General features: G+C 45.3%; 1 protein-coding gene across 3 annotated transcripts in view; it reads right to left on the bottom strand.

Annotated features, from left to right (window-relative positions):
• Positions 1-12439, bottom strand: part of PRKRIP1 (PRKR interacting protein 1) — a 30746-nt gene extending 18307 nt beyond the window's left edge. For all 3 annotated transcript variants that reach the window (XR_012326009.1, XR_012326010.1, XM_019933778.3), the window contains exons 1-5: positions 12262-12439; positions 11556-11634; positions 10653-10753; positions 7095-7180; positions 5693-5760 (exon numbers count right to left, since the gene is read on the bottom strand). Coding sequence is in view for 1 of the 3 variants with exons in the window: in XM_019933778.3 (XP_019789337.2) it covers positions 5693-5760; positions 7095-7180; positions 10653-10753; positions 11556-11634; positions 12262-12387 (460 nt within the window). In the remaining 2 variants the exon portion in view is untranslated. The remainder of the gene's footprint in view (positions 1-5692; positions 5761-7094; positions 7181-10652; positions 10754-11555; positions 11635-12261) is intronic.
• Positions 12440-12659: the final 220 nt, after the last annotated feature.

Genomic DNA, 12659 nt, shown 5'->3' with positions numbered 1-12659 from the left:
CTTTGAAGGAGGGGAACCTTCCTCTCTGATCAGAGGAGCTGTGGTCCTAAGATGGCTGGGCAAACTCTGTTGCTTTTCTTCTCTGTCCTCCCACCACTCAGCCCTGGATGCAGGGGCAGCTGTACAAAGTATGTGGCAGAGTCGGTAACTAAAGCCCCAACTTTCTTAAATATTTATTTATTTGGCTGCGCCAGGTCTTAGTTGTGGCATGTGGAACCTTTCGTTTTGGCATGTGGGATCTAGTTTCCTGACCAGGGATCAAACCCGGACCCCCTGCATTGGGAGCTTGGAGTCTTAGCCACTGGACCACCAGGGAAGTCTCCATACAGGATCTTTTGTTTTAGTTGCGTCATGTGGGATCCAGTTTCCTGACGAGGGATTGAACCCAGGCCCCCTGCATTGGGAGCTTGGAGTCTTAACCACTGGACCGCCAGGAAAGTCCCAAGCCCCAGCTTTCTGGCTGGAGGTCTGAAAAGGGGAGCCCCAAGAAACCAGAACCTACAGGGGAGATCATGGAGAGAGGATTAGAAGAGACATCATAAAGTTGTTTGTAAACTCCTGGGCCCGCCCTGACAGCACATGCATGGATCTGGCCCTAATCGTCACGCCAAACACTTTGAGAACCGAACTCAAAGAACTAAACCCTGACTGGCCACTGGGTGGCACACACAGGACACACCTGAGAGCACAGCAAAAGCTTTAAAAGCCAAACTGACACAGGAACCACAATCTACAGAAGGCTGGTCAGAACCTGTGCTCCGAACACAACCAGGCTGACTGTCTGCTAAAACAAATATCAGCAAGACCAGAGCCTCAGGTTATAATATTCAAAATGTCCCGGATCCACAGACAGTTACTCGACACGTGAAGAATCAGGGAAATCGCAGCTAGCGTGGGGAGAGACAATCAACAAATGCCAATGTCAAGATGCCCCAGATCCGGAAGTACCAAATACTTGAAAGTAGCTATTTAAATATCTTTCCTGGAAGTAAGAGTGAAGACTCTTGAAACAAATGGAAAGATAGAAGACTGCAGCAAAGAAATAGAAGGTATAAAGAAGAATCGAATGGAAATTGAAAAACTTTTCTGAAAAACATAATTCACTGGATAGAATCGATAAGCAGAATGGAGGTGACACAGGGAAGACACAGCTCAAAGTCAGATCAGTAGGACTTATCCAATGTGAACAACAGAGACAAAAAAGGATGGGAAAAAAAAATCCCCTGGGCTTCCCTGGTGGCACAGTGGTTGAGAATCTGCCTGCCAATGCAGGGGACACGGGTTCGAGCCCTGGTCTGGGAAGATACCACATGCTGCGGAGCAACTAGGCCCGTGAGCCACAACTGCTGAGCCTGCAGGTCTGGAGCCTGTGCTCCGCAACAAGAGAGGCCGCGATAGTGAGAGGCCCGCGCACCGCGATGAAGAGTGGCTCCCGCTTGCCACAACTAGAGAAAGCCCTCGCACAGAAACGAAGACCCAATACAGCAAAAATAAATAAATTTAAAAAAAAAATCCCCAATTTGACAAAGATACATGCTTACAGATTCAACTAGCTCAGTGAACTCCAAACCCAACTCCAGGATAAACCCAAGGAAATCCATGTGCAGACATATCATAATCAAATTCTCAAATTCCTGACGTCTAAGGATCTTGAAAGCAGCCAGAGAAAAACAATGATAGGAGAACAATTTGAATAACTACATATTTTTAAAAAATCAGAAATCATGGAGGCCAGAGGAAATGGAACAGCATTTCAAAAGTGCTGAAATAAAAACTGCCAACCCAGAATTCTGTATCTAGTGAGAATGTCCTATAGGAATGAAGGTGAAATAAAGATAGCCTCATATGAAGAAAAGCTAAGATAGTTTATAGCCAGCAGACCTGTTCTAACTGAATGACTAAAGGAAGTTCTTCAGACATACGGGAAACAATACCAGATAGAGGTCTGGAACATCAGGAACAAAGAAAAAGCAACAGAAATGATAACTATCTGGTTACTATTCAAGACTATTCTCTTGAGATTTCTGAAATATATTTGATGACTGAAAACAAAAACAGTAACATCATAAAAACAGAACCACCATATGATCCAGCAGTTCCACTTCTGGGTATTTATCTGAAGAAAATGAAAACACTAATTCAAAAAGATATGTGCATCCCAACGTTCAGTGCAGCATTATCTACAATAACCAAGACATGGAAGCAACCTAAGTGTTCACTGACAGATGAATGGATAAAGATGCACACACACACACGAATATTACTCAGCCATAAAAAAGAATGAAGTCTTGCCATTTGCAAGAACATGGATGAACCTAGAGGATATTACGCTAAGTGAAATAAGTCAGACAGGGAAAGACAAATACTGCATGTTTTCACTTATATGTGGAATCTAAAAAACAAACCAGAAACAGACTCCACTGACAGAACAAACTAGTGGTTGCCAGAGGGGGAGGAGGATGGGGGAATGGGCAAGATAGGTGAAGGGGATTAACAGTTACAAACTACCAGTTATATAGTAAATACGTCACAGGGATGTAATGTATTGGGTTGGCCAAAAAGTTCGCTCGTTTCCCCATAAGGGGAAGGTGTTATGGAAAACCCCGAACACACTTTTTGGCCAACCCATACAGCATCAGGAATATAGCCAAAAATATTATAATAACTGTACAGTGCACAATCTATGAAAATATCAAGTCATTATGCTGTACACCTGAAACTGAAATAATATTGTGAGTCAACTATAGGTCAATTAAAAAAAAGTAAAATTATCTGAAGGAGTTTTCAATGTATGGAGATGTAATACCTAAGACAACTATAACATACAGAGTAAAGAAATCTATGTGATGAAAAGTTCTACATTCTACTTAAAGTGGTGAAATGCTGATTCCAAATAGACTGTGAAAGTGGTATAAATATAGTAATCTCTAGAGGAACAACTAAAAGACTATAAAAAAGGAAACAGTTAAAAACACAATAGATAAATTAAAATAGAATAATAATAATGTTCAAATAAATCCAAAAGAAGACAGGAAAGGAGAAACAGAAAAACAAAAAACCAGAGAGAACAGGACTTCCCTGGTGGCACAGCGGTTAAGAATCCACCTGCCACTGCAGAGGACATGGGTTCGAGCCCTGGTCCCGGAAGATCCCACATGCTGCGGAGCAACTAAGCCCATGCACCACAACTACTGAGCCTGTGCTCTAGAGCCCGTGCTCTGCAACAAGAGAAGCCACCGCAATGAGAAGCCCGCACACTGCAACGAAGAGTAGCCCCCGCTCGCCACAACTAGAGAAAGCCCGCGCACAGCAACGAAGGTCCAACACAGCCAATAATAAATAAATAAAATAAATTTGTTTAAAAAAAAAATTTGCCCTATTTCCTACTCCCTCTCCGCAGATCCAAGGTAGCCTCCCAATCAATAGCCTCCTACTCCCAGTAGCTGTGAAAACCAGCAGCCCAGCAGCCACTGGAGGAAGGAAACTGCCCTGGGACTTCCTCAGAAGTCCCACACCCAGAGCACTGTCCCTATTTGACCTGTCTGGCAGCTCTCCGGAAACTTCCACTGGCAAGGCTTGTCTTGTCTTTATTCAACCTGACTCAGTGAGAACAGCCTTTTCCTCAACGTATTTGTCAAAAACAATCAGTGGCAACTGTTTATCATCATAGCTGCCTGAGGCAGTGATAACAGTGGAAGCAAACAAGAAACTGACCAACAGTTTAAGAGGAAATGCTGGTAATCTAGAAGGCCACAGGCATGTGTAGAGCTGTGCACACGTCTAAGACAGACAAGTGATGGCCCTAATCTCACCTCTGGCTAAACTTGAGGCTCTGTGCAAGAAGGAAGTGAAGGCTAAGGCAAAACTGTAAACCGCCTGCCAGAATGGTGAAGGCATGCTCCACCACACACAGAAAGCCCCTTGGCAAAGATCAGGAGACTTACTGATTCAAAGCATTTCAGGAAATCTCTGATCTTCAGCTGACCACTAAGCTAACCAAGCAAAGACTTCAGTTGCCACACACAACAAAGAATATAAGCTGTACAGAGTTAATTCAGGAAAGTCACTAAACACATAAACAGCAACAAAGACAACAAGCAGCAAAAACAACAAACCCTGGGCAGGGAGGGTCAGATTACCAACAGCCAAGGAGTCCTTTCTATTTCCCAATATAATGGGGTCCAAGCCACAGTACCTCCTACAACGGAACATGAGACTGGTGGGCTGCCCAATCCTCCTGCCCTTGGACCAAGTACTTCCACATTCCTGTGTGTGGGGGGTGGCGGAAGGGCAGGGAACGTGATGAGGTGGCTTATTTGAGGGATGATGTCCTAGCAGTCACATTTTGGTACTGTAAAATAATTTCTTCTCGGAAATGGTAGGGAACAGGCTAAAACCATACCATGTATAGTGTGTCACACAGTACATTTACAACTCATAAGCAAACTGGTCCTGGAAGGGGCCAATCATATTTCCGTATGTCAGTGCAGGTCTGATTTTATCTTAAGACCAAAAATCACAATTAGGAACCATGTCTGGTCAATCAGGGAACAGCCACCAATTCAGAGATGTGGCGACCAGTTGTCATTGTTCCGTCTCTTAGCATCCTTGGTCCTTTCCATCTGGGACCTCTCTCTCCCTGGTCTGCAGCCCAGGGGTTCCCAAAGGAGTGGCTGGCACCACTGGCCTTGTGATGGGTTCGGAAGTGGGCAGGACTGGCAGCACTGTGGGATGCTGACACATTACTCACCCCCTATTCCTCCTTCTAACAAATCTCAATTCTGTCTAGGGTGACAACGTACCCAGCATCCAGTGATGGATCACGATACGTTAAAGATAGTCATGACAATTCTGTCTTCTTTACATCTAGCCTGATGACAGCAAGGGATGGCAAAGTGACCTATTACTGACCAATGAGATACAAGGTAATACGCGATGGGGGACATTTTGCTCTTCAGTTTAAAAAAAAAAAAAAACCACAACAGACAAGTACCACTTCTTTCCCCTCTTCTTCCTGCTTTAAACGTAAGTATGATGCCAGGAGCTGCAGCAGCCATCTCATGCCCACAGGATAAAGGCCAAAAGAACCGCAGGGGTACTGGGCCTGACACTGCTGAGCTACTCAACCACACTGGGCTGCCACCTACCACCAGATTTCTTGTTATATGAGAAAAATAATTCCTCTTTGCTTAACTACTGCTAGTTTTCTATTTCTTGTAGCCAAAAGAATTCTTAACTGATTTGCCAAGTGACTCGATAAGAGCCAAAGAGACACAAAAACTCTTTTGCTAGGGACACCCCCTCGGTCTTTCCTACTAGGCAAGAATGAGCCAGGGTGTGGCCCGGAGCAGCTACTGGTACCTCACCACCACAAGGAGGAAACGAGCCTCCCTGAGGACAGGGAGCCAGGGGACAGAAGGAGACAGTGAATGCCAACATCAGAGCTCCTTTACCAGCCAGGCCCAAGAGGAGGTCTGTCCTGGACTAAACGTGAGGCAGTAGCTTTCGTTTTTGCTTAAACCAGTTTGGCTTCCTGACACTTGCAATTAAATGAGTCGAAACTAATAGAAACAAGCCGTCATTTCTTCAGAGGCCAGCCAACCTACTCCAAACTCTAAATCTCATTCTTGACAGGTCAACCACTGTGATCAGCACTAAGAAAGGTCATGAAAGAAAAGTGGGTACCACTCACCTTCTTTCTGTTTCTTCTGTTCAAGTTTCATCTTCTTTGCCAATAATTTCTTCTCTTTTAACTTCTGGCTGCAAATGCAAAATAATTAATTCCTTAACTACCTATTTTATATTTTAGAAAATAAACATCTACTTACAGAACCTTTAGCAACTTAGTAATTACACGAATACTATGATAAAATGAAAGAAATACTTCCTCATGACTCTGCTACTCCAACATCATCAACATTATCAACCTGTTTCCTTCATGAATCAAGATCAGATTCTTTGGAGTCCTGAGGTGATTAGCGCAATCCAGAAATACTGGAGATACTTTCTCATTCAGAGATATTTAGGGACTGTTTGTTTTTTTTTTCTTTTTTGCGGTACGCGGGCCTCTCACTGTTGCGGCCTCTCCCGTTGCGGAGCACAGGCTCCGGACGCGCAGGCTCAGCGGCCACGGCTCACGGGCCCAGCCGCTCCGCGGCATGTGGGATCTTCCCGGACCGGGGCATGAACCCGTGTCCCCTGCATCGGCAGGCAGACTCTCAACCACTGTGCCACCAGGGAAGCCCTAGGGACTGTTTTTAGAATCCTGCTCAGCCCTCTGAAAGTTGAAGGAGCATTTATTAAAACAACACATACACATGCACGGGTGCAGTCTGTATACTCATGTAGTCACTTAGGGCGGTTACAGACCCTCCTTTAAGGGAGAAGCTAATCGGGAAGTTTGCTCATAGCAACTTATTAAACCTGATGTTAAAATACCGACATGGGGCTTCCCTGGTGGCGCAAGTGGTTGGGAGTCCGCCTGCCGATGCAGGGGGCACGGGTTCGTGCCCCGGTCCAGGAGGATCCCGCATGCTGCAGAGTGGCTGGGCCCGTGAGCCATGGCCACTGAGCCTGCGCGTCCGGAGCCTGTGCTCCACGATGGGAGAGGCCACTGCAGTGAGAGGCCTGCGTACCGCAGGAAAAAAAAAAAATACGGACATGAAGGAGACACAGAAATCCATGCGCTCACCACCAAAGTGCTGACCAGCAAGCTTTGGAGAATCTGTAGCAAGCTGGGGGCAGGGGCAGGGGGCAGTAAGTGACTTGATCTCTCCCCAGGTACTGGAAGAAAAGCCATTACTCTACGGGGGTGCTCCACTGTGGGTTTTTTTTTTTTTTTTTTAGCTGCGTTGCACAGCATACGGGATCTTAGCTCCCCGACCAGGGATCAAACCCGCGCCCCCTGCATTGGAAGCATGGAGTCTTAACAACTGGACCGCCAGGGAAGTCCCCACTGTGGATCTTCACACCCAAGACCTATACAGGCCATACAGGTAAACTTTTGACTACAAGAAGGACTCGTTCACCAACTATTTACTTTTACATTTCCCGCCCTAAGTCTCAGTAGTTATGGGATGCCACAAAGCCCTCACCGCTTTTTCCGACGCTTTGCAGTCTGCTCCTCCGCAGCAATTTTATTCTTTTCCAGTCTTTTCTGAAATTCTGCATCCAATTTTTGCTGCAAAAAACCACATCAGTTAGACAAACTCTGGCCTGCCTGGGTATGAAAACTCTAGAAGTCGCACCACTGGGGGTGCTACAGGTACATCCAGGTCTCCAGGGCCACTTAAAGAAGTTGCCTCACAGGTGAGGCAGGAAACCAATATATGGATCTCTGATGGTGAAATAACTCAGTTCATTAAGATACCGTTCGTGCACAAGTAAACGTAAGAGAGAGAAAGTATGAGAGGGAGCACGCTGAGGATTCCCTGAAGGCAGAGGCAGCACTACTGGCTCTGTTTCGCCAGGGCCTTGGAAAATGTGATACTGTGACTTGTAATATATACATATTTGGTCTTCATCTACTGTTTTTGGCACATTAAAACTCTTACAAATTTCCTATATGAGAGCCACAGGGGGATCTTTTATTATAATATTTAGTTTTGTTCCCGGTTCCTGAAATAACTCCAGAAATAAAGATGCAATGGGTATCTTTTGTTATTCATAACCAGCCCCTTTCAAGCACAGGAGTTTATGAGTGACGTTGGGAAAGCACCTAAGGAACGGGGCTGGTTGCCAAGGGAACTTTCTGCTCCACCTCCTTGACCTCCAGGGAGGGGAGAGGGGCTGAGGGTTGAACTAATCACCAACAGTCAGTGATTTAATCATGTCCACATAGTGAAGCCTTCAAAAACCCCAAAAGGCTGCGTTTGGATAGCTCCTGGGTTGGTGAACACTGGAGATGCTGGGAGAAGGAACGGAAGCTCTGCATCCCTTCTTCCATGCAGCTGTTCTGAGCTATATCCTTTTATACGACACCGGAAAACTAGTAAGCTGTTTTCCTGACTTCTGTGAGCCCCTCTAAGCCAATTACTTGAACCTGAGGAGCGGGTCATGGGAAACCTCTGATTTATAGCCAGTGGGTCAGAAGCACAGGTGACAACGGGGACTTGTGGCTGGCCTCTGACGTTGGGGGTGGGGCTCAGTCTTGCAGGACTGAGTCTTAACCTTCGAGATATGGCGCTATCTCCACGTAGACAGGGTCACAATTGAGTTGAATTGTAGGATACTCACCTGGTGTCACAGAACTGCTTGGTGTGGGGAAAAGCCCCACACATCCGGTGCCCAGAAGTGTCAGAAATGCAGTAGAGTACTGACAGTAAGGAGACACACAGGAGTGTTGCTTCTTCAGAGACAGTGATGGGGGCTCACTGGGTGGAGCGGCCAGAGGGCTGCGACCATGGAATTTTCAAGTCCTAACTCGCTACGGTTATCAAATGACCGATTCTAAGGCAGCATAACATGCATTGCCATCACCTGCTACTAAACACACCTACACGTGTACGTATGTGTATGTGAGTACGTACATACATACAAATAAATATATATATCCATCCCTTGTGTTATTTCTTCCTAGCAGCTCCCTGTTTCTAAGCCTCAGCTTCCTCATCTATAAAATGGGGGAAACAATAATTTCTCTTTCCCTGAGCCTTTAGGAAATCTAATGAACTGCAATAACCTACAGGAAAGATCTTGTAAACTAAAGACATCTACTGATAAAAAACAAGCGCCATCCCTATTTCTTCTAGTTACAGCCATAAAGGCTGATGGAGCAAACAAGGAGCCAGCAGAGGAGAAAGAGGTGGCTTCAACACCTCTGCTGGTCTGCACTGCCAGGCTCTGTGGATCTGCTCAGACGGATGCAGAAACTCTCTCTGAGAGCAGAATTATGAAATTAAAAAGAAGGGTCTCCTTCCAAGAAAGGAATCAGCTTTAATTAGAGTTCAGCTAGAAAGCAATGACTTCAAACTAAAAGCACCTGATCTGTTTAGAAGCTGAGCTGGAAATGTCTGCAGCGCGACCAAAACAGAGCCCCCTGCTGGCTGCTGACCCCGGCAAGGGCTCAAGCAGGAGTCAGATGTGCTCTGTCAGTAGTGACAACCTATCAGTCGCTGTGGAAGGTAAGGATTCTCTTGCATCTCTTTTTTTCTTCTAACCTCAGAGCCTCTCTTTCACCACGTGAAATAAAACCTTTGCATTTGTGTGGTTTCAAGGTTTGTGAAGCATTTTTCTGTATTTTCTCTGGGTCGTTAATCAATACATAAAAGCTTCAGACTAACTGATGGCATTTGAAACAACCGTCTACTCTATTTCCTCCTCTCTAAAGTAGTTTAAAAATAAAAAAGTGCTTCTGTTAGTTTCTACATACAGAGTTCTGTTTATTCCTAACAGCGCAAATCCTTCAGTGATCTGGTATAGCTGTGTGACAAGTCACCTGAAACTCCTCACTGGAATTGAGAAGTAGCTGGAGAAGAACCACCGACACCTGGGGGCCGAGTAAGGGCTGCAGGACAAGCAAATACCAGGTGAAAACCACCATGGCAATGATCCCTTCTGTTCAAAAATCATACAGGTATTTTTCAAACTCAATTTTGGCCATTCAAATAAATTTTTAAGGGACCACTCACCACCACTGCAATCAAAACACTTAAAATATCTTTGAAAAAACGTGGTGAGACATATGTAAAATCTCTATATATGATCACTGATACAAAAAGATTAGACAAAGAAGACAAAGTTAGAGGGGATGACTAAACACTATGACATCCATTCTCATTCAAGTTAAATTACAGATTCAATTTAAATCTAGTAAAAAAATCAAACAAAACTTTTGGAGTGGATAAAATAACTCCAAAACTCAATTCCAGAAAGAAGACAAGTGAAATGTCCAAAAAAATATTTCTTAAGAGCAATAGGAGAGAGGTTTCTGGCCTTTCCCATCAATCAATGGAGAGCTTAACAGTTCTTACAGTACAATTTCAAAAGCAATTCTCAATTCTTTAAAAAAATTTTTTTAATTTTAATTTTTATCTTTATTTATTTATTTTTGCCACACTGCATGGCTTGCAAGATCTCAGTTCCCTGACCAGGGACTGAACCCGGGCCATAGCAGTGAAAGCACTGAATCCTAACCACTAGACCAGCAGGAAGCTGCCAGTAATTCTCCATTCTTAATCAATTATTATTTGACACCTGTCGTGAAGAAATGTCCGTCTCAAAGCTAGAAAACTCAAAGAGGCAAAAACACCGGAAAGCACACCACTACTAGCACCAAACACACAGCTAACTGGAACTACAGGCATTCAGCCAAAAACAGAAACTATAAAGAAATAATAACTCAAGTGGTGTGAGATCCTGCTTCTATTCCACGGCAAATGGCCTGGAGGGGAAAGGGGACTCTGCTGGGCTCTCCACCACCTGGAAGACTCCCTCCCCTCATTCATTTCCTAGTGTGAGCATCCTGCCGTGCTGGATCTGACCTAGAAGTACCCTGGACTCCACCTGACATCTGTTTCTCCTGCTGACTTTACAAGGCGGCCCTCACACAAGCCACAACCAGGTGTATCTACTCTTCTTCAAGTGTTTTTTTCTAAGGTTTAAGTGCACACTGCCTAAACCCAAGGGTTCAGCCAGCGTCCTGGCTCACTAACCTTCTCAGCCATGGCATCCATGTAGTCCTGTCGCTGGTACTCTCTCCGGCGCAGATGCCTGTACACATGGAACTCTCCGCTGCCAGCCCCAGCGCTTGAACCTAAAGCCAGGACAGTCCAGAGCTTTTGATGATATCCAGTTACCAACACAGGCTACTCTTAATCACAGGGGACCAAAGAAAGGTACTAGAAGTGATGGAAGGGACCAAGCCTGCCCTATTCCCCATTGTACCCCAGAAGCTAACACACTGGCTGGTATATTGTAAATATCTGTTGTGTGAATGTTGAATGTGAAGTCACCAAAAATTCCACTCTAGCGCAGTATTAGGAGGACAAGCAGACTATCGTTCAGAGACCAGAAACCTAAAAGAGAGCCTGTGACCTTTCCCTCCCCCACCAGATGATTTCACATTTGACATGCTTTTCTACTTAGTTGAAAAGATGTCCATGATATATGAAGTGAAAAAAAGTAGGTTATCAAATAGTATGTGTAGAACAACCATATTCTTGTAAACATTTTTTCTTAAGCATGAGTGGTTTTGACTATAAAGAGGTTTGGAGGACTACATCAAAATGTTACAAATAGAATGATAGATAACAGGTGGTTCTAATTTTTTACACCTGTTATTTATTCTCTTTATAGTTAGTTAACTTACAACCCAACAAAATAAAAACTGTTTCCATTTTGAAAAAACAAGGTATTAAAAACAATGCAGAAGAAAGTTCTCTAATGCCAGACCACAAGCAACAATACCCCTTCATTGTAAGAGCAAAATACTGGATAAGTGAACTTTTTTTTCTTCCTATCAGGGGTGTAATTAACAAATGCTAACTGCAGAGTTTTTAATACCTACACTTTTAAAAACTGTATTTAAACACACACCCACATCCAAAAGACATTACCCATTACATCTCGGACAAATTCTGGGGGAGGTCGAGGTGCCCATTCACTCATTTTTTCTGGAATTGGAACTGCTTTGTCCTGCAACATTTAAACACGAAAGCGTTTGTATGTATAAACCGGCTGACAAAGTGACATCTTTTTCAACCAAAAAACTTTAACTGAAGTAGTGAAGTAAGGCTGCTTTGCTTCCTGGACCCAAAGCTGAGTTTGTTTTCTTCCCTCTGCCTTTACTTCATCCTGTATACTCTGGGTCCTATCAGAGCCCACAGCCTTGCCAGGGCTACACTCAACTTTTCAGGGCAGAACTCAGAAACGCGACTCATCGTTTATGGCTGGAAACCTCCAACCCCAGGTGTCCTGGCCAATGCCTCTCTAACAATTAGTGCTGTTTAGAAGAAAATAAACCCTTGTGCTAACCCACGGATTATATCTTTCCAGTCTAAGGCTTCTGTTCACAAAGTTAAAGGGTCTTAGAGCACGAAAAGCCGCTTCGCAGCGCCCTCATCCAGGCTTGGCTCTAACATGAGAGCAGAAAATAGCTCACTATCTCCGGGGCCGCCTGCTCCTTCCTAAGGTCTGACCCTGGGGTTCGGGTACCGAGTTCCAGAGTTCGGAAGCGCGGAAAGAGGGCCCGCTAGCGCCCAGAGACGCCAGAAAGGAAGGGGGTAGGACTCGGAAGGGCCGTCAGCCCGCGCCTCGTCTCACCGGGTTCTTCATTAGCCGTTCCAGCTTGAGCTTCTGCTCCTCCGCCGCATTCTTGGGAATGACGAGCGCCTGCGGCTCTTTCTTGGGCCTCGGCGGTCGCACGGATGAGGCGGCCGGGCTCGCCATGAGAGCTCTGCAGCCGTCCTGGCGAGCGGTTGCGCGCGTGCGTATGACGACAAAGCCGCGCGCCAGCGACGCAAGCGCAGTCTCCTAGCTGGGCGGGGCTGGAGCGGAGTTGCCAGCCGGAAGCAGGATGCTGAATATTCATGAGCTTGAAGCCCCGGTGGGTTATTTTGATTAAAGCTGCTTGATTTCTTTTCATGTTTCTGAGCAAATCAGCGCAGCGAATGCCCACGTCCCTGGGGGAGAGGTTGGCCCTGCGTGCCCGAGGGTCCGAC

The sequence above is a fragment of the Tursiops truncatus genome, chromosome 15 (genome assembly GCF_011762595.2).
Source record: "Tursiops truncatus isolate mTurTru1 chromosome 15, mTurTru1.mat.Y, whole genome shotgun sequence".
Lineage (NCBI taxonomy): Eukaryota > Metazoa > Chordata > Mammalia > Artiodactyla > Delphinidae > Tursiops > Tursiops truncatus.
This window is presented reverse-complemented; position numbering and strand designations above follow the sequence as displayed.